Below are 18,784 nucleotides of genomic sequence, written 5' to 3' on the forward strand. Positions count from 1 at the left end.
CCTGGCCAACATGATGAAGCCCCATCTCTACTAAAAATACGAAAATTACCCGGTGTGGCAGCATGGACCCGTAATCCCAGCTACTCAGGAGGCTGAGGCAGGAAAATCACTTGAGATTCGGAGAAGCAGATAGAGAACAGAGAATCCCGGGAAGCAGAGGTTGCAGTGAGCCAAGATCGCGCCACTGCACTCCAGCCTGAAACAAAACAAACAAGCAGGTGAAATAGATACCTGAGCTAGCAATGATTTTTATGTTGTAGTCTCAGATTGCTGATGGGTAAGAAACAAAATTTTGGGAGTTGAGCAAAACATGGCAAAGCTTGGAGATCAAATGCAATCTCTGAGGAAGAAGACCAGATAGTCTAGACCAAGCTTTAAGGAAAACTAGGAGCATTTAATATCTGGGTAGAGGAATCGCCATTGAAAAGAAGACTGAGAAGTAGCCAAGGTGGCATGGAGGTCAAGAGAATGTTTTGAAAAGAAGTGAGTGCTCAGTGTCAACTCCTGCAGAGGAATCAAGTAAATTAAACACTTCTGAAAGTGTCTATTGAAATTCAGCCACATTGGAGGGTTGTAGAGAGTCATGCAATGAGTAGGAAGTAGCAGATGGTCAGGAAGTGGAGATGTCATAAGGGTACATCAAATTTGTTTTAGAGCTTTTACCTTGAAGGAGAGGAGAGATAGAATGATAACCAAAGGAGGAAGATAGGACTCAGGGAGAGTTTTATTTAAAATGGAAGAGATTTGAGCAACTTTAAAAACTGACAGGAGGGAGCCAGTAACAAGAGGCACAATCAATAAAATGATGTCCCTGAGCCGGAGTGAGGGTGAGGCTGGCATCTCAAGCACTGCTAAAGAGACTGTGCTTAGGTAGGAGAAGAGAAACCTACTATCAGCTCCACAGGAGAAGGAGAGAAAAAATAACAATCACATCCTCTGTGAAATAGGAGACGCTGAGTACTGATTGAGGAGAAAAAAGTGTGAAATAGTTTACATAGAGTGTTGAATACAGAAACACAGTAAGATTGCCAGGAAATATTGAGAGAGATTGTGTTTATTCGTTGTTTTTTGTTTGTTTGTTTCAAGAGAGTTTCACTCTGTATCCCAGGCCGGAGTACAGTAGTACGATCTCAGCTCACTGAAACCTTCGCCTCCCAGTTTCAAGCAATTCTTCTGCCTCAGCCTCCCGAGTAGCTGGGATTACAGGCATATGCCACCACGCTTGGCTAATTTTTGTATTTTTAGTAGAGACAGGGTTTCATGTGGGCCAGATTGGTCTCGAACTCCTGACCTTGTGATCCACCCGCCTTGACCTCCCAAAGTGCTGGTATTCCTTCCTTCCTTCCTTCCTTCCTTCCCTTCCTTCCCTTCCTTCCCTTCCTTCCCTTCCTTCCCTTCCTTCCTTCCTTCCTTCTTTCCTCCCTCCCTCCCTCCCTCCCTTTCTTTTTTTTTGAGACTGGGTGTCACTCTGTCACCCAAATTGCAATGCAGTGGCATGATCACAGCTCACTGCAACCTCAACTTCCTGAGCTCAACTACCAGCGTATGAAGATTCCAATGTCTCCATATGCTTGCCAACAACACTTGTTATTGTATATCTTTTAATAAAAAATAATAACCATCCCTAGTGGGTCTCAGGTGGTATCTCACTGTAGTTTTGGTTTACATTATTACCCTAATGATATTGATTATGTTTTCTGGTATTTACTTTGCAATTTAAATATCTTCCTTGGTGAAACGTCTGTTCAGATTCTTGCCCATTTTACAAATTGGGTTATTTGTATTTTTATCAGTGAGTTGTAAGAGTTTTTTGTTTTGTTTTCTGTGGTTTTTTGTTTTTTTTTTTTTTTTTGAGATGAAGTCTCGCTCTGTCACCCAGGCTGGAGGGCAGTGGTGCGATCTCGGCTCACTGCAACCTCCGCCTCCCAGATTCAAGCCATTCTTCTGCCTCAGCCTCCCGAGTAGCTGGGATTACAGGCATGTGCCACTACGCCTGGCTTATTTTTTTTGTATTTTTAGTAGAGACGGGGTTTCACCACATTGGCCAGGCTGGTCTCGAACTCCTGACCTTGTGATCCACCCGCCTTGACCTCCCAAAGTGCTGGTATTACAGGCATGAGCCAGGGCACCCGGCCATAAGAGTTTTTTATATATTCAAGATGGAAGTCCTTTATCAGATAATGTGATTGGCAAATTTTTTTTCACATTCTATAGGTTGTATTTTCTTTCTCTCTCTCTCTCTCTCTTTTCCTTTTTTTTTTTTTTTTGAGACTGGGTGTCACTCTGTCACCCAAGCTGCAATGCAGTGGCATGATCACAGCTCACTGCAGCCTCAACTTCCTGAGCTCAAGCCATCCTCCCACCTCAGCCTGCCAGGTAGCTGGGACTGCAGGCGTACATTGCCACACCAATTTTTTGGAGATTGAGTTTTGCCATGTTGCTCAGACTGGGCTCGGACTCCTGGGCTCAAGCAATCTGCCCACTTCGTCCTCCCAGAGTGCTGGGAGTACAGGCGTGAGCCACCGCACCCAGCCAGATTTCCTTAGTTTTGACCAAATGTCTTTTTTTCTGTTGCAGGAACTCATCCAGGTTAGCACATTACATTTCATCGTCATGTCTCTTTAGGTTCCTCATGCTTATGACAATTTCTCACAATCACCTTGGTTTTGATTTCCTTGACAGTTTCAAGGAATACTGGTCAGTTTTTTGTAGAAGTCCCTCAGTTAGGATTGTTTGATATTTTTATCATCATTAGATAGGGGATATGGATCTTTGGGGAGGAAGATCATAGAGGTAAAGTACTATTTTTGTCATGTCATATCTAGGTACATACTATCAACATGAATTACCACTGTTAATGTTGACCTTGTTCACCTGACCGAGGCAGTGTCAACAGCTTTCTCCACTGTGAAGTTACTATTTTTTGCTGCCTTTTGCAGCATGCCACAAGTTTTGATATACAGCATTTCTTACCATTCACTTCTAAATATTTTCATTGAAATTTGCCAGCATGAACTTGTATTTATCTCCCAAAGTTTGCAGTTTTTCCCCTGCATCCTGAGTGTAGTTATGAAATTCTAAAAAGGGAAATTTAAGGACAATCCAGGCCTGGAGTTTTGTCAGGAAAGTACACCCCATCTACTGTATTTCATTTCATACCTCACATTCCACATCTCATGTTCTCCCTGCATCTCATTAGGTAGTCTTTCTTTAATTAGACTCTATCTCTCATTATACTCTTCATTTCACCATTGCATCTATCACACATCCATCACTCAAAGTCATTGCCTGAACTGACTCATGCTACTGTGGGCCATGAGAATTTCAGCTGTTAAAGACAAGAATGTTTGCAGGGATGGAAGATGGAGTTGAAACTAGGTAGGAAGGGAAGTCAAAATAGAAAGGCCCTGAAAAATAGGTAGAAGGTAGTGGGATCGACAGACTGGAAGTCCCAGTGAAGTAAAAGAACTGGTGATTAGGAGTGGATAGAAATACAGGAGGTTGTGGTGTGAGAATGGGATATCTGCATTTATTATTTTGCAGGTAGAACAATTTTAAGTGGCTTATCATAATCTAGTCATTGCATGCTCATAGAATGAATGGATGAAGGAGAATGGAAGGTAAGGTCGTTGAAGAGGAAGGTCCATTAGCAGAGCATAATAGCCTCTAGTCCCAGCTACTTGGGTGGCTGAGGAAGGAGGATCCTTTGAGCCCAGAAGTTCAAGGCTAGTGAGCTGTGATCACATCTCTGCACTCCAGCCTGGGCAACAGGGAGACCCTGTCTCGAAAGAAAGAGAGAAAGAGAGCGGGGAGGGAGGGAGGGAGGGCGAGAGCAAGGAAGGAAGGAAGGAAGGGAGGGAGGGAGGGAGGGAGGGAGGGAAGGAGGGAACATACTGCTTTCACTGTATCCCATAGGTTTTGGTATGTTGTGTTTCCATTTTCATTTGTCTCAAGAAATTTTAAATATCTATCTATCTATATATATATTTTTTTTTCTTTTTTTTTTTTAATTGTAGAGATGACATGTTAGCATATTGCCCAGGCTGGTTTCAAACTTCTGGGCTCAAGCAGTCCTCCCACCTTGGCCTCTCAAAGTGCTGGGATTATAGTCATGAGCCACCACACCCAGCCTATTTCAAGAAATTTTTCAATTTCCTTCTGAATTTCTTCATTGGCACACTTGTCATTCCAGAGCATACTGTTTAATTTCCATATGTTTGTATAGTTTCCAAAGTTCCTCTGGTTATTGATTTCTAGTTTTATTCTATTATAGTAAAAGAAGATACTTGAATCAGGTTTCAATGTGGGGCGATTTTTTAAGACTTATTTTGTGGCCTAACATGTGGTCTATCCTTGAGAATAATCCATGTGCTAAGGAGAAGAATGTGTATTCTGCAGCTGTTGGAAGAAATGCTCTATAAATATCTCATAGGTCCATTTGGTGTATAGTGCAGATTAAGTCTGATGTTTCTTTGTTGATTCTCTGTCTGGGAGATCTGTCCAATGCTGTAAATGGGGTGTTGAGTCTCCAGCTATTGTTGTATTGGGTTGTATGTCTCTCTTTAGCTCTAACAATATTTGCTTTATATATGTAGATTCTCCAGTGTTGGGGGCATATATGTGTGTGTGTGTGTGTGTGTGTGTGTGTGTGTGTGTATATAGTCTGTGTGTATATACATGTGTATGTGTGTGTATATATGTGTGGGTATAATGTGTGTGTGTGTGTATATATAATGATTATATCTTCTTACTGAATTGCCTTTTTTTTTTTTTAAGAGACAGGGTCTTTGTCACCCAGGCTGGAGTGCAGTGGCATGAGCATAGCTCACAACAACCTTAACCTCCTGGGCTTAAGGGATTGTCTCCCTCCTCAGTCTGCTAAATTGCTAGGACTATAGGCATGTGCCAACACTCCCAGCTAATTTTTTTTGTTTGTTTTGAGACAGAGTCGCGCTCTGTCGACCAGGCTGGAGTGCAGTGGCGCCATCTCGGCTCACTGCAAGCTCCGCCTCCCGGGTTCAGGCCATTCTCCTGCCTCAGCCTCCGGAGTAGCTGGGCGCCTGCCACCACGGCCGGCTAATTTTGTGTATATTTAGTAGAGACGGGGTTTCACCGTGTTAGCCAGGATGTTCCTAATCTCCTGACCTCGTGATCCGCCCGCCACGGGCTCCCAAAGTGCTGGGATTACAGGCTTGAGCCCCCGCTCCCGGCCCAATTTTTTTAAAAAGTATTTTGTACAGACGGGGTCTGCCTGTGTTGCTCAGGCTGCTCTTGAGCCCCTGGCTGCAAGCAGTCCTCCCACCCCAACCTCCCAAAGCACAGGGATTACAGGTGTAAGCTACTATGCCCGGTTCACAAATTCTTTTTTTAAAAAAACTGAGGGCCCGGTGAGGCTCTTGCCTGTAATCCCAGCACTTTGGGAGGCCAAGGCTGGTGGATCACTTGAGGTCAGGAGTTTGAGACCAGCCTGGCCATCATGGCAAAAGCCCATCTCTACTAAAAATACAACAATCAGCCGGGTGGTGGAGCGTGCCTGTAATCCCAGCTACTAGGCTGAGGCAGGAGAATCACTTGAACCGGGGAGGCAGAGCTTGCAGTGAGCCAAGATCAAGCCACTGCACTCCAGCCTGGGAGACAGAGCGAGACTCCGTCTCAACAAATAACAAATTACAAATTATTGCCTAGCTCAGTTTATTTCATTAAGCACACCATCTCCTTCTCTGGTCTCAATGGCCAGCCTTGGGAGTGGACAAAGTAGGCAGCTACCTAAAGATTTAAAGGATGCTAAAAAACCTCAACCTAAAAACGCCTCCCCAACATGAATTCTAAATCTATATATTCTCCAAGGGCCTCTTGGAAAAGACACATCCTTTCCAACTCACTTAAGGTATGAGGTTACCTAAGAGGGATTATTTATCAGCTAGCTAATTAGCCTGTCACAGAAGCCACCTGACTCTAGTATAACCTAAAATAGAGGAAGGGCCTGAAGGAATGACACCAGAATGATGTGAGTTAATGGGTTGAGGGAGTGGATGGACGTGAAGTTAGGAATTAAAGGAAGGAAAGACCCAGAACTTGAAGCACCATTAGGAAGGCAAACCCTCGGGCAGCCTAAGGACTTAGGTACGAATCTCCAGGAAAGAAGGTTCTAAAAAGAGCAGCAGATGGGAGTTAATGTTTAATGGGTACAGAATTTTAGTTGGGGAAGATGAAGAAGCTCTGGAGATGGAAGTTGTGACGGTGGCACAATAATATGAATGTACTTAATGCCACAAAGCTTTTACACTTAAAAACAGTTTAAATGTGGCCGGGCACGGTGGCTCACACCTGTAATCCCAGCACTTTGGGAAGCCGAGGCGGGTGGATCATGAGGTCAGGAAATGGAGACCATCCTGGCTAACACGGTGAAACCCCGTCTCTACTAAAAATACAAAAAAAAAAAAATTAGCCAGGCGTGGTGGCAGGCGTTTGTGGTCCCAGCTACTCGGGAGGCTGAGGCAGGAGAATGGCGTGAACCCAGGAGGCGGAGCTTGCAGTGAGCCGAGATCGCACCACTGCACTCCAGCCTGGGCGACAGAGCGAGACTCCGTCTAAAAAAAACAAAAAACAAAAAAAAGTTTAAATAATAAATTGTATGTTACATAAACTAAACACATTCTAGACAATCTGTAAGAGAAATGAAGGTGATAGAGGCTGTCTTCATAAGTCCTTGGCTTTAGTATGATAGCCTCCAAGTTGACCCTGATGAGCCTGACCTCTTTGTATTCATGTTTCCATATGCTGGATTGGAATAACTTGTGCAACCAGTGGGATATGTCAGAAGTGACCAGAAATGAGTGGGCTGCCGTGTTGTGCGGACACTCACAGCCTGTGAAGAGGTCTAGTGATGAGGACGTGAGGCCTCCAGCCAACAGCCAGTGTTAACTTGCCAACCATGTGAGAAGTTACCTTGGAAGGACATCCTCCAGCAGCCCCTCTCATGAGAGAGGTCAAGCCAGAGCTAACCTGCTGAACTCCCAAGTTGCTGAACCACAGAAACTGTGAGATAATGGTTATTGTTTTAAGCCATTATGTTTTGAGGCCATATGTTATGCACAGATTGAAAACTAATGCAGATAGTATGAGGGCTTCTTTCATCAACTGCCTGAGGTTGGTGGTGTCTTCAGTCATTTATATAGATCTATTTGGTTCTGGATAATATTACAGTTATTTAAAGATATTTTGTGACTCTATTTAGATACAGCTACATTCACCTTTATATATAGTGTTGAATACCCAATAAGTAACTTGAAAATATTTCCTGATATTGGAGGGAGGGGCGTTGCTGAATTTCAGAAAGTTAAGGCTAGTAAGAACTATGACTAATATAATACATCTTATTGGATACTGTGAATGCTTTCCATTTAATTCTGTAGGTAAAGGGCTTACAATCTGAAGGAAGGCCGGTGTTTTAAGTCTTCTTACTCTAACATGAATGAATTCCTTAGACATACTTATATTTTTAAAAAAAGAGGAAGCAAAATAAAATAAGGGGGCAAAATAAGCAAAGCCAACTCAAGAACTTTTTAAGGGCCAAATCCATTTATCTTGGCTCGGTATGTGTGTACTTACCTAAAATTCTAATCTCTGTATCTGTGAGTCTCCAGTTTTTCAACCCAAGCTTGACGAGTTGTGGGACCTCCTCCAAATGTTTCAACAGGCTGGTCAGGCTGCCTTGCACATCACAGCCCCAGGGCAGCATCAGTGCAGTGAGCTGTTCTAGCACGTTCAGCCTGTCAACTGGAAGAAACAAAGAGCAGTTCAGGGACTGGATGATCTCAAAACTGAGGAAGAACAAAGGGATGTTGGGGAAGGAATGATCGTTATGTTTGGTGGCTCTGTAGCCTACTCAATCCGCAATGAGAATCTACTTAATTTTTGGTTATTTTTATGGAAAGTGTTCAAGCTTATACAAACATTATGCAGAAGAATATAATGAAACTATATATACTAATAAGTCACTTTTCAAAAACATTAAATCATGGGCAATCTTGCTTAATCCTGACCTAATTCCCCCGGTATTATTCTAAAGCAAATCATGGACAGTATGAATCAGTTCTTTCCTTTTTTTTTCTTTTAACCATAATCACATACCACTGTCACACCTAAAAATCCATATCACCAATTCCTTAAGCAAATTTGTCTTGCACATCAGCTACTCTGACAGTTGCCTCCTCAAAGGAGGAAAGCAGGTGGGATCCCGCCTCAAAGTGCAGTGAGCATATGTAAACTGGTGACTTAAAAGACATGGGCCTGTGTTTGTTAAGGGCAGTTTAGGAAAGGCCTAAATGATGTTCCTAAGGAGGGTGCATCTAGTAAGGCACACATGGGTATAAAAGACCTCAGGGCCCAGGCTATGTATTTCGACTACCCAGTACACATATTCAAGCATCTGATTTTGGCTGAATTGTCATTCTTACTCAGTTCATGTAGAGCTTCATTTCCATCTTTTTCCAGGTAATTTTCTGATAAATCAAGAATGCTCAGTTTGACCAAATTGTGAAGATTCTGAGCTGGGAAAAAAAGTAATCCAAAATAAAAAAGTTTTCAGGTAAATATAAATGTATTTTGAAGTATCCTTAGAATAATTCTGAGTTCTTATCTTTTCTGCTAATGGTAATGCAAATCATAACTTGCCTTGGTTATTTTAATTATTTCCAAAGGCACTGGCATAGGCATAACCCCCAAATCCCATGTTTATGACCAAATGGGCAAATAGTCATTGGTCCTAGGTTCTGATTAATAAATTCCAGGTCACATAAAGCCTAAAGCAGCATGGGATGTAGTTGTTATGTCATCATGGGAAAATCTCTAAGCCTCAATGTCTTCCTCTATAGAATGAGGTAGTTGGACCAGATAAAATGTAAAGTTGCTTCAATTATAAAATGTCCTTAATCATACAGGAGAAACAGGAACAACAACAACAAAAATGAAATGAGCTGGTTTTGTGTACCTCAACTGAGATGATTTTATTGATATAATTGTTGTGATGTTAATAATAAAAACCTAGTTTAAAAAAAAAGATGAGAAAAAAGAAAACAAATAGCAAAATGGCAGATTCAAATTTATCCATATCAACAATTACATTAAATCTTAATGGACTAAACACTCCAATTAAAAGGCAGAGATAATCAGATAATCAGAACTTTTTTTTTTAAGCAAGACCCAGTTTTATGCTATGTACAGAAGATGTATTTGAATAACAAAGACATAAATATGTTGAGGTAATGGAAAACTATTTTGTATGCAAACATGAATTATATAATGGTACCAGTCTAGCTAAGAATTGCTTAGTTCTTTTCTTCACATGTTATCACTCTTGCTTAATCTAGGTGAAGTTTTTTCTACCAAGGCTAGAAAAATCTCCTTTTTAAAAAAATCAGACAAGTTTTTCATGACTATGTACTCTTGTTATAATATTGGCTATTATTATTTTTAATCAATCATATGAGCCCTTTTCTTAAAGTATCTTCTGGGTTGTGTGCTCTACAGTAAAAAATCTGCTGAACTTCTCTTTAAAAGAGTACATTTGCGATTTCCAGTTCTAAGCCTGTCTCTGCCCAGCAGTAAGCAGAGAAATAAAGGCATGTGCTCATTGTGCTCATATTCCCAGTACTTGTCTAGCCTTTTTCAACTGTGGGTTTCTCTAGCTGTAACTTTGTATTAGTATACAAATGGCTTCCTTAGTTATCTTTAGAGACTCCCAGAAGTTATATAGTTTAACTTTAAAAAGATTATACCACTCTTTTCCAAAATCTAAATTTTAAAATATGTCTGAATTACACATGTATAGTTTATCCAGAAATATGCAGTAAGTTTCCCCATACTTGATATGCATCCCTTTGGAAACTCAGGAGACTCAATTGTCACATTAATGCACATTAACTTCATCTTAACAGGGCAATGGGTAGGAATTAGAGGCCTGAGATCATTTAAGAAAATCTTTATCTCTCACTTCTCAATCATTTATCCATTCATTTAAATGTTTATTAGGCAGTAAATTATATGACAGGTTGTGTGGCAAGTTTCAAGCACCTATTTCTTATTTTCTTCCTTTTCACTTTCTCTAAAAGTTACATCTTCAGTTATTCTGAAATTCTCCCCTATTATCCATGAATAGTTGATTTTAATTCCAATATGGAGAAAAATCATTAAAAACAATCTGCTTATTATCCAGAAGTTTTTATTATCTTTTCCAGTTTTCCTTAAAATTAAATTTCCATTTGAGACATTTAGTGTGAATTAGTATAATAGTATCACATGTTCTGTTATACTGTCCTCATTCAGTTAATGGAAGCAACAGTTACCTAGGATTTTCACTGCATTTGCAGACAAGCAGCAGGAGACTAATTGAATTTCTTCAAGGTCACAGGGTTCACTTGACAGAGACTTGACTATGTAATCCATTCCCTCTCCAATGTCAGACAAGTGGGTCAAACGAAATAAACACATCTTCTTCAGATTTTTCAGGCCTTCAGCTGAAAAAAGAGAAAGGAATGCATTAGGATACCAAGTTAATTCAATTTAAGCATAGATTAATGAACTGAAAAGAAAGCAAAGACTAATTGTGCAGAGACCTTCCCATGTTCTTCCTGCAGCAACCTTAAGCTACAAAGAGTCAAAGAGAGCTGTTCTTCTTTCAACTCTCACTTTCCAGTCTCTTGGACCACACAAAAATCACTTATGTGGAGGTTATTCTCTTAGTAGCATGAGAAACACTATCGTAAATTTGTAATTGATGGGCATCAATGTATACTCTTACGACAATTCTTTAGATGGATGAAGTGTTCTAGAGCACTCTCAATCTTCTCAAAAATCTTAAACAGCGGGGGGCTGAGTTCAGGGGGGTAGCATGGGGACTTGGTCCTTGGAGTGCTTCTAGTGCAACTGTTCACAGCCTCAAAAGTCTTGCCTGGGACTCATGATATGGGGCCTGCCTGATGCTTTAGAATGAAGACCACAAGTCCCGCCTGATGCTTTAGAATGAAGACCACATCCACTGCAGTGTATTTAACCAGAAAAAAGATTTACCTTATATCAACAGTACAATTGGAAACATTCTGAAATGTCCCCCATTCTTAGGTCTAAAGCTAATGTGCAGTTTAGGATTGGTTAGGCCTTACTTTGTGTCATTAAAATACTGCCTTATCTTGATGGTACTGTAGCCTACAGGAAAGAAATACATGATTTTAATGGCCAGGCACGGTGGCTCACACCTGTAATCCCAGCACTATGAGAGGTAGTGGTGGGCAGATCACCTGAGGTCAGGAGTTCAAGACCAGCCTGGCCAACATGGCAGAGCCCCATCTCTACTAAAAATACAAAAATTAGCTGGGCGTGATGGTGCACACCTGTAATCTCAGCTACTCGGGAGGTTGAGGCATTAGAATCGCTTGAACCCAGGAGGCAGAGGTTGCAATGAGCTGCGATCTCACTACTGCACTCCAGCCTGGGCAACAGAGCGAGACTCCGCCTCAAAAAAAAGAAAAGAAAAGAAAAGAAATACATGATTCTAATAATATCAATCTTGCAGAGCTTTCAGGAAGGTTGCAGATAATGCATGTAACATATTTAATGTGGCACATAGTAAGTGCTCAATAAATGTTCCATAAATGTTCATTGTTGTCATGGGAGTACATACAGGTTGGAGGTTGTGAGCATGAGCTTTGCAGTCAGTTCCTGGATCCCCTACTTAATAATTATAAACTTGGACAAGTTATTCGATCTTTTAGCTTAAGCTTTAGGGATCATTATATCTATGTACTAGGACTGTTGTGGGGATTCAGTGGAATGAAGTATATAAAACTGCCTAGGCTAGTGTCTAATCTATAGCACAGTAACTCTTTAATAAAGAGTAAATTATTACTAATATAATTAGACTGGTTTAGTCAAGTTCATATTTTGATTCCTTAATAGCAGAAGCAGGCTGTCCTAGAGAGGTACTTTTTGACTTCTTTCTGCCAGTTGGTAATATCTTGAGCAAGTCAATAAGCTATTTTAGGTTCCAGTGGAGTTTTCTGTGAAATGAATGAGTTGAATTAGATGCTCTCAATCCTCTTCCAGCTCTGATTTTCTGTGTAATTTATACACATGCAATAAATGTTTATTGAACACTGAATTAATTTGATTATTCTCATGTAGGCCATATAAGGAAAAGAAGTCAGCCATGTTTTGCTTTTGTTTTTGTTTTTGTTTCGGGATGGAGTCTCTCTCTGTCGTCCAGGCTAGAATGCAGTGGAGCAATCTCGGCTCACTGCAACCTCCTCCTCCTGGGTTCAAGTGATTATCCTGCCTCAGCCTCCCAAGTAGCTGGGATTATAGGTGCATACCACCATGCCCAGCTAATTTTTGTATTTTTAGTAGATATGGGGTTTCACCATGTTGGCCAGGCTGGTCTTGAACTCCTGAACTCAGGTGATCCACCCGCCTTGGCCTCCCAGAGTGCTGTAATTACAGGCGTGATACACCGTGCCCAGGCTTCAGCCATGATTTGATTATAGGATAGAGTTGTCTTTTGGCAGGAAGCAGAATAAGAAAGAACAAGGTGAAGGGAAGAGAGGAGCCTTTTAGTGAGGACTCAACTAGGGAAAAAAAGAGCCAAAAAAAAAAAAAAAAAAAAAAAAATCTAACACACGAGGAAACAGGGACATTCAAGGAAAGCAGCTTTCACAGGAATCCTCCCTGGCCTGGAGGGCCTGGTTCCCTGTGGTAAGCCATGTGTTCTGCTTGTGTTCCTGAAGTTTCCTTTTCCTTTTCATTTTTTTGATTGGGGAAACACAACCTCTAGTGTAGAATGAAAGCATGCTTCCCCCAAAGTTTTCTTGATTCACATTGTTTCCTGTGTCCTATTTCATTTATGAAATTTTACTTAATTATGAAATCATAGTATAAACTTTAAAATATTGTTTCTATGCAATTATGAAACCATACTATAAACTAAAATATTGTTTCTATGCCTTAAATAAAAACATAGCCAATGAGCCAGGGAGAGGGAAATTAAAAACACGTCATGGGCTCTCTTCCCAAAAGGGTTACCATCTAGTGTTGTACAATTTGAATATGTCTAGGGAAACCAATGTAGCCATAAGTACATAAAAACATCCTTGCCTTGTGCAGACACACAGTGTCACAGCCTGAAGTTAACTCCTCTTATTATCAAACTCACATTAATACACATATGAGAACAGAAATCTGACCTAGTTTTATAGCATCTTCTTCATTCATCTTAATGTTATCCATTATGAGCTTTGTAAGGTTCTTCAAATTACCCAATCTGTCAGTCAGACCACCTGTCAAAAGAAAGAAGATTAGACTCTGTTCAGCGGATATTTGCTATTTACTATGTCATTTACTATTACTGTCATTTTTGTTACCAATCAAAAGATTTTAATGATCGCCATGAGCCAAAAATGCTCATGAAATAGACATAAAAACATACTTTTTGTAAGAAATGGGCATTGTACTTCACTGTAAGCATGTTCTCCAAACGATTTCCCAGATAACAGGGAAATTTCTAAACACTTGAAAATTAAACAACACACTTTTAAATAATTATGCGTTAAAAAAGACTCAAGGAAAATTTGACAATATTTTGAAAAATATTTTTAAAAATAAGAACAAAACTTCAAAATCTGCAGCTCTCCACTCACAAAGGGGTGAAAAGAAAAAAAAAATCTTCAGCTAACACAGTGTTTACAGGGACATTTACAGCGTTGCATACTTATATTAGAAATGAGGAAAGGTCTTAAATCAACAACTGAGGCATACTAAAGAAATTACAGGGCCGGGCGCGGTGGCTCACGCCTGTAATCCCAGCACTTTGGGAGGCCGAGGCGGGCGGATCACAAGGTCAGGAGATCGAGACCATGGTGAAACCCCGTCTCTACTAAAAATAGAAAAATACAGGCGGGCGCGGTGGCTCACGCCTGTAATTTCAGCACTTTGGGAGGCCGAGGCGGGCGGATCACAAGGTCAGGAGATGGAGACCATCCTGGCTAACGCAATGAAACACCGTCTCTACTAAAAATACCAAAAATTAGCTGGGCGTGGTGGCAGGCACCTGTAGTTCCAGCTACTCGGGAGGCTGAGGCAGAAGAATGGCGTGAACCCGGGAGGCGGAGCTTGCAGTGAGCCGAGATCACGCCACTGCGCTACAGCCTGGGCTACAGAGTGAGACTCTGTCTCAAAAAAAAAAAAAGAAATTACAGAAAAGAGAGCAAAATAAAGGAAAGAAGAAATAAACTAATAAAGATAAGGGTGGAAATCAAAATTATTACATCTTTATTATAAAAATTAAAAACAGAGACAAGATCTTACTATGTTGCCCAGGCTGGTCTCGGACTCCTGAGCACAAGTGATCCTTTGGCCTCAGCCTCCTAAAGTGCTAGGATTACAGGCGTGAGCCACCATGCCCAGCCCAGAAATCAAAATTATAAATGTAAACAATAGAAAAAAAGCAATGAAGCTAAAAGTTGGATCTTTGAAAAGATCAAAAAAATTAGAAAATTTCTACCAAGACTGACAAAAGAAGACACAGATTACCAATATCAGAAACAAAAAAGGGGATATCACTACACACACTGCAGATATTAACAGGACAATTAGAGAATAATATAAACAAATCTACACACATAAATTTGACAACATATATGAAATTGCCCAATTTTTTGAAAACTGCAAACTACCAATAGTCGTGAGATATAGAATAGGTAACCAGAATAGCCTTATAGCTATTAAAGAAATTGAATTTGTAATCTAAAATTTCCCAAAAAAGAAACCTGCAGGCACAGATACATTCGCTTGCAAATTCTGCCACACATTTTCATTTTTTTCCTTCTTCAACTGCCTTCATATCTACCACACATTTAAAGAAGAAATAATATCAATTCTACACAATCACTTCCAGAAAATAGAAGTACAAAGAACAATTCCCAACTTATTTTATGAAGCCATCATTAGCTGGATATGAAAAGCAGACAAAGATGTAGAAGAAAAAAATTTAGGCCAGGCACAGTGGCTCACTCCTATAACCCCCGTGCTTTGGGGGCAGAGGTAGGAGGATCACCTGAGGCCAGAAGTTCGAGACCAGCCTGGGCAATATATCCAGACCCTATCCCTACAAAATATTTTTTAAATTACCCAGGTGTGGTGGCAGGTGTGAGTAGTCCTGGCTACTCAGGAGACTGTGGCAAGATAATCACTTGAGTCCAGGAGATCAAGATTGCAATGAACTGTGATCACACCACTGTACTCCAGCTTTGGTGACAGAATGAGACACTGTCTTTAACGAACGAAAGAAAGCGAGAGAGACAGAATAGAGAGAGAAAGGAGGGAGGGAAGGAGGAAAAAGAAAAGAAAGAAAATTGAGGCTGGGCGAGGTGGCTCACGCCTGTAATCCCAGCACTTTGGGAGGGCGAGGCAGGCGAATCACGAGGTCAGGAGTTTGAGACCAGCCTGGTCAACATGGTGAAACCCCGTCTCTACTAAAAATACAAAAAATTAGCTGGGTGTAGTGGCGGGCTCCTGTAATCCCAGCTACTCTGGAGGCTGAGGCAAGAGAATTGCTTGAACCCAGGAGACAGAGGTTGCAGTGAGCTGAGATTGCGCCACTGCACTCCAGCCCTGGTGACAGAGTGAGACCCCATCTCGAAAAGAAAGAAAGAAAGAAAATTAAACTTTAGACCAATATCATTCATGAATATAGAATCAAAAATCTTCAACAAAATAGCAAATGGAATTCAGTCATGCATAAAAGAATATTATAGCAGCCGTAGTGGCTCACGCCTATAATTCCAGCACTTTGGGAGGGCAAGGCAGGCGAATCACTAGGTCAGGAGTTCGAGACCAGCCTGGCCAACATGGTGAAACCCCATCACTACTAAAAATACAAAAAATTAGTTGGGCCTAGTGGCAGGCTCCTGTAATCCCAGCTACTCTGGAGGCTGAGGCAGGAGAATCTCTTGAACCCAGGAGACAGAGGTTGCAGTGATCTGAGATCGCGCTACTGCACTCTAGCCCTGGTGACAGAGTGAGACCCTGTCTCGAAAAGAAAGAAAGAAAGGAAATTAAACTTTAGACCAATATCATTCATGAATATAGAATCAAAAATCTTCAACAAAATAGCAAATGGAATTCAGTCATGCATAAAAGAATATTACGGCAGGTGTGGTGGCTCACACCTGTAATCCCAGCACTCTAGAGGCCAAGGTAGGTGGATCACGAGGTCAGGAGTTCGAGACCAGCCTGGCCAACATGGTGAAACCCCGTCTCTACTAAAAATACAAAAATTAGCTGGGCGTGGCGGCATGTGCCTGTAGTCCCAGCTACTTGGGAGACTGAGGCAGAAGAATCACTTGAACCCAGGAGGCGGAGGTTGCAGTGAGCCAAGATCGCACCACTGCACTCAGCCTGGTGACAGAGCAAGATTACGTCTCAAAAAAAAAAAAAAGAATATTACACCACCTCCAAATGGGTTTCATATAGGGAATGCAGGATGCTCAATATTTGGACATCAATCCATATAATTCATTATATTGGCAGTCTAAAAGAAAAACTACATGATCCTATAAATTGATGCAGAAAACACATGTAACATAATCCAGCATCCAGGCTGGGTGGCTCACACCTGTAATCCCAACACTTTGGGAGGCCCAGGCGGGAAAATCTCTTGAGCACAGGAGTCCGAGACCAGCCTAGGCAACATAGTGAGAACTCATCTCTACAAAAAATTTAAAAATTAACCAGATGTGATAGTGCACACTTGTGGTCCCAGCTAGTCAAGAGGCTGAGGCGGGCGGATCTGTTGAGCCCAGGAAGTCAAGGCTACAGTGAGCTATGATCATGCCCCTGCACACCAGCCTGGGTGACAGAACAAGACCCTGCCTCAAAAATAATTTAAAAATAATTTTATAAAAACAATCCAACGTCCATTCATGTAAAATGACATGATCATATAAATGGATACAGAAAACACCTTTAACACAATCCATCATCTATTCATGACAAAAAAAATTCTCAGCAACTTGATAAAAGACATCTACAAGAAAACTACATTTAACATTATACTTAGTGGTGAAAGTCTGAATGCTTTCTCCCTAAGGTCAGGAACAAGACAAGATGTTCATTCCTACCACCCCTGTTCAACATTGTACTGCACATCCTAGTCAGTGAAATAAGGCAAAAAATGAAAATAAAATAAAATAAAAGGAATACAACTTGGAAGGGAAGAATTTAAAATCATTCTTTTCAAAGATAACATGATTGTCTACAATAAAAATGTCAAGGAATCTACAACACCCTCTCCTGCAAACCCCACAAAAAACATCCTTCTAAAACTGGCTGGGTGCAGTGGCTCATACCTATAATCCTAGCAGTTTGCGAGGCTGAGGGGGAGGATCACTTGAGCCCAGGAGTTCAAGACTGGCCTCAGCAACATAGAGAGACCTTGTCTCTACAAAAAAGAAGGAGGGCCGGGCACAGTGGTTCACACCTGTAATCCCAGCACTTTGGGAAGCCGAGGTGGGTGGATCACTTGAGATTGGGAGTTTGAAACCAGCCTGGCCAACATGGTGAAACCCCGTCTGTACTAAAAATACAAAAATTAGCCAGGTGTGGTGGCGTGCGTCTGTAATCCCAGCTACTTGGGATTCTGAGGCAGGAGACTTGCTTGAATCCAGGAGGCGGAGGTTGCAATGAGCCAAGATTGTGCCACTGCACTCCAGCCTGGGTGACAGAGTGAGACCCTGTCTCAAAAAAATAATAATAGTTAAATAAAGTAAATAATTTTTTAAATGGCAAACATTACAAAATAATTCTAAACACCATGTAGGCCAAATTCAGCACACAGGTGATCACTTTACAAGATCAGTATAAAAGAAGAGTTGTCATGAGTAGATGGTGAGCTTCCTGACACAGAAGGTAGTCTAATAAAGTCTTCGTGGCATCCAAAATTTTACAGAAGGGATTCCCGCATTAAGGAGGAGGTTTCAAAGATTATCTGTACAAAAAATTCTAGAATCTCAAAATGACAGAAAATTTCTCTGCAGGGTGACAAGCAAGGCAGAGCTGGGTGGGAAATTGCTTGTGTCTGAAACTAACCCCAGACTGCTACAGTTAAGTAGAACAAGGTTCCTGCTTCTCATAGCTTCACACCACATAGCATTCCTGCTCTGGGCAACGAGACTGGTCTACACAGGTAGGGCAGGCATTCTCCCTTAGTGTTATTCGGAATTTGGGGAAGTATCCCCTTTACCCAGAAAGATTGCCCTCACATATCTGTGTCTGAAGTCTAAAATCTGGAATTTCATCATGTTAGACAATATTCCCCAAATCTTCTATCATTCATTCTTTTTTTTCTTTTCTTTTTGGAGATAGGGTCTTGCTCTGTTGCCCAGGCACTGGTATGATCATACCTTGCTGCAGCCTGAAAATTCCTCGGTTCAAGTGATCCTCCCACCTCAGCCTCTAGAGTATCTGGGATTACAGGCATGCACCATCACGCCCAGATGATTAATTTTTGGTAGAGACAGGGTCTTCCTATTGTGCCCAGACTGATCTCAAGTAATCCTCTGCCTTGGCCTCCCAAAGTGTTGGAATTACTGGTGTGGGTCACCTGGCCCGGCCCCAACTAAGTAAACAATAGTTAGGGTCGAAATGGGGCTGGGTATCTTCTACAATTTCCCAGATGAGAATCTTGTAACACAATTAGCTACTAACTCCTGCAGGTGATTAATTTACAGGCTGGATT

At 41.2% G+C, this 18,784-nt stretch overlaps 1 protein-coding gene across 4 annotated transcripts in view; it reads right to left on the reverse strand.

The window, feature by feature from the left end:
- NLRC4 (NLR family CARD domain containing 4) overlaps positions 1-18,784 on the reverse strand; it is a 43,068-nt gene that overhangs the window by 5,145 nt on the left and 19,139 nt on the right. For 3 of the 4 annotated variants that reach the window (XM_021924721.2, XM_003908485.5, XM_031655056.1), the window contains 4 exons: positions 13,236-13,328; positions 10,347-10,517; positions 8,460-8,552; positions 7,612-7,779 (listed from right to left, as the gene is read on the reverse strand). In XM_021924721.2, the coding sequence (XP_021780413.1) occupies positions 7,612-7,779; positions 8,460-8,552; positions 10,347-10,517; positions 13,236-13,328 (525 nt within the window). Of the gene's footprint in view, positions 1-16; positions 197-7,611; positions 7,780-8,459; positions 8,553-10,346; positions 10,518-13,235; positions 13,329-18,784 lie in introns of those variants that run through there. The other variant, XM_031655055.1, reaches the window with a different exon arrangement.

The sequence above is a fragment of the Papio anubis genome, chromosome 14 (assembly GCF_008728515.1).
Source record: "Papio anubis isolate 15944 chromosome 14, Panubis1.0, whole genome shotgun sequence".
Lineage (NCBI taxonomy): Eukaryota > Metazoa > Chordata > Mammalia > Primates > Cercopithecidae > Papio > Papio anubis.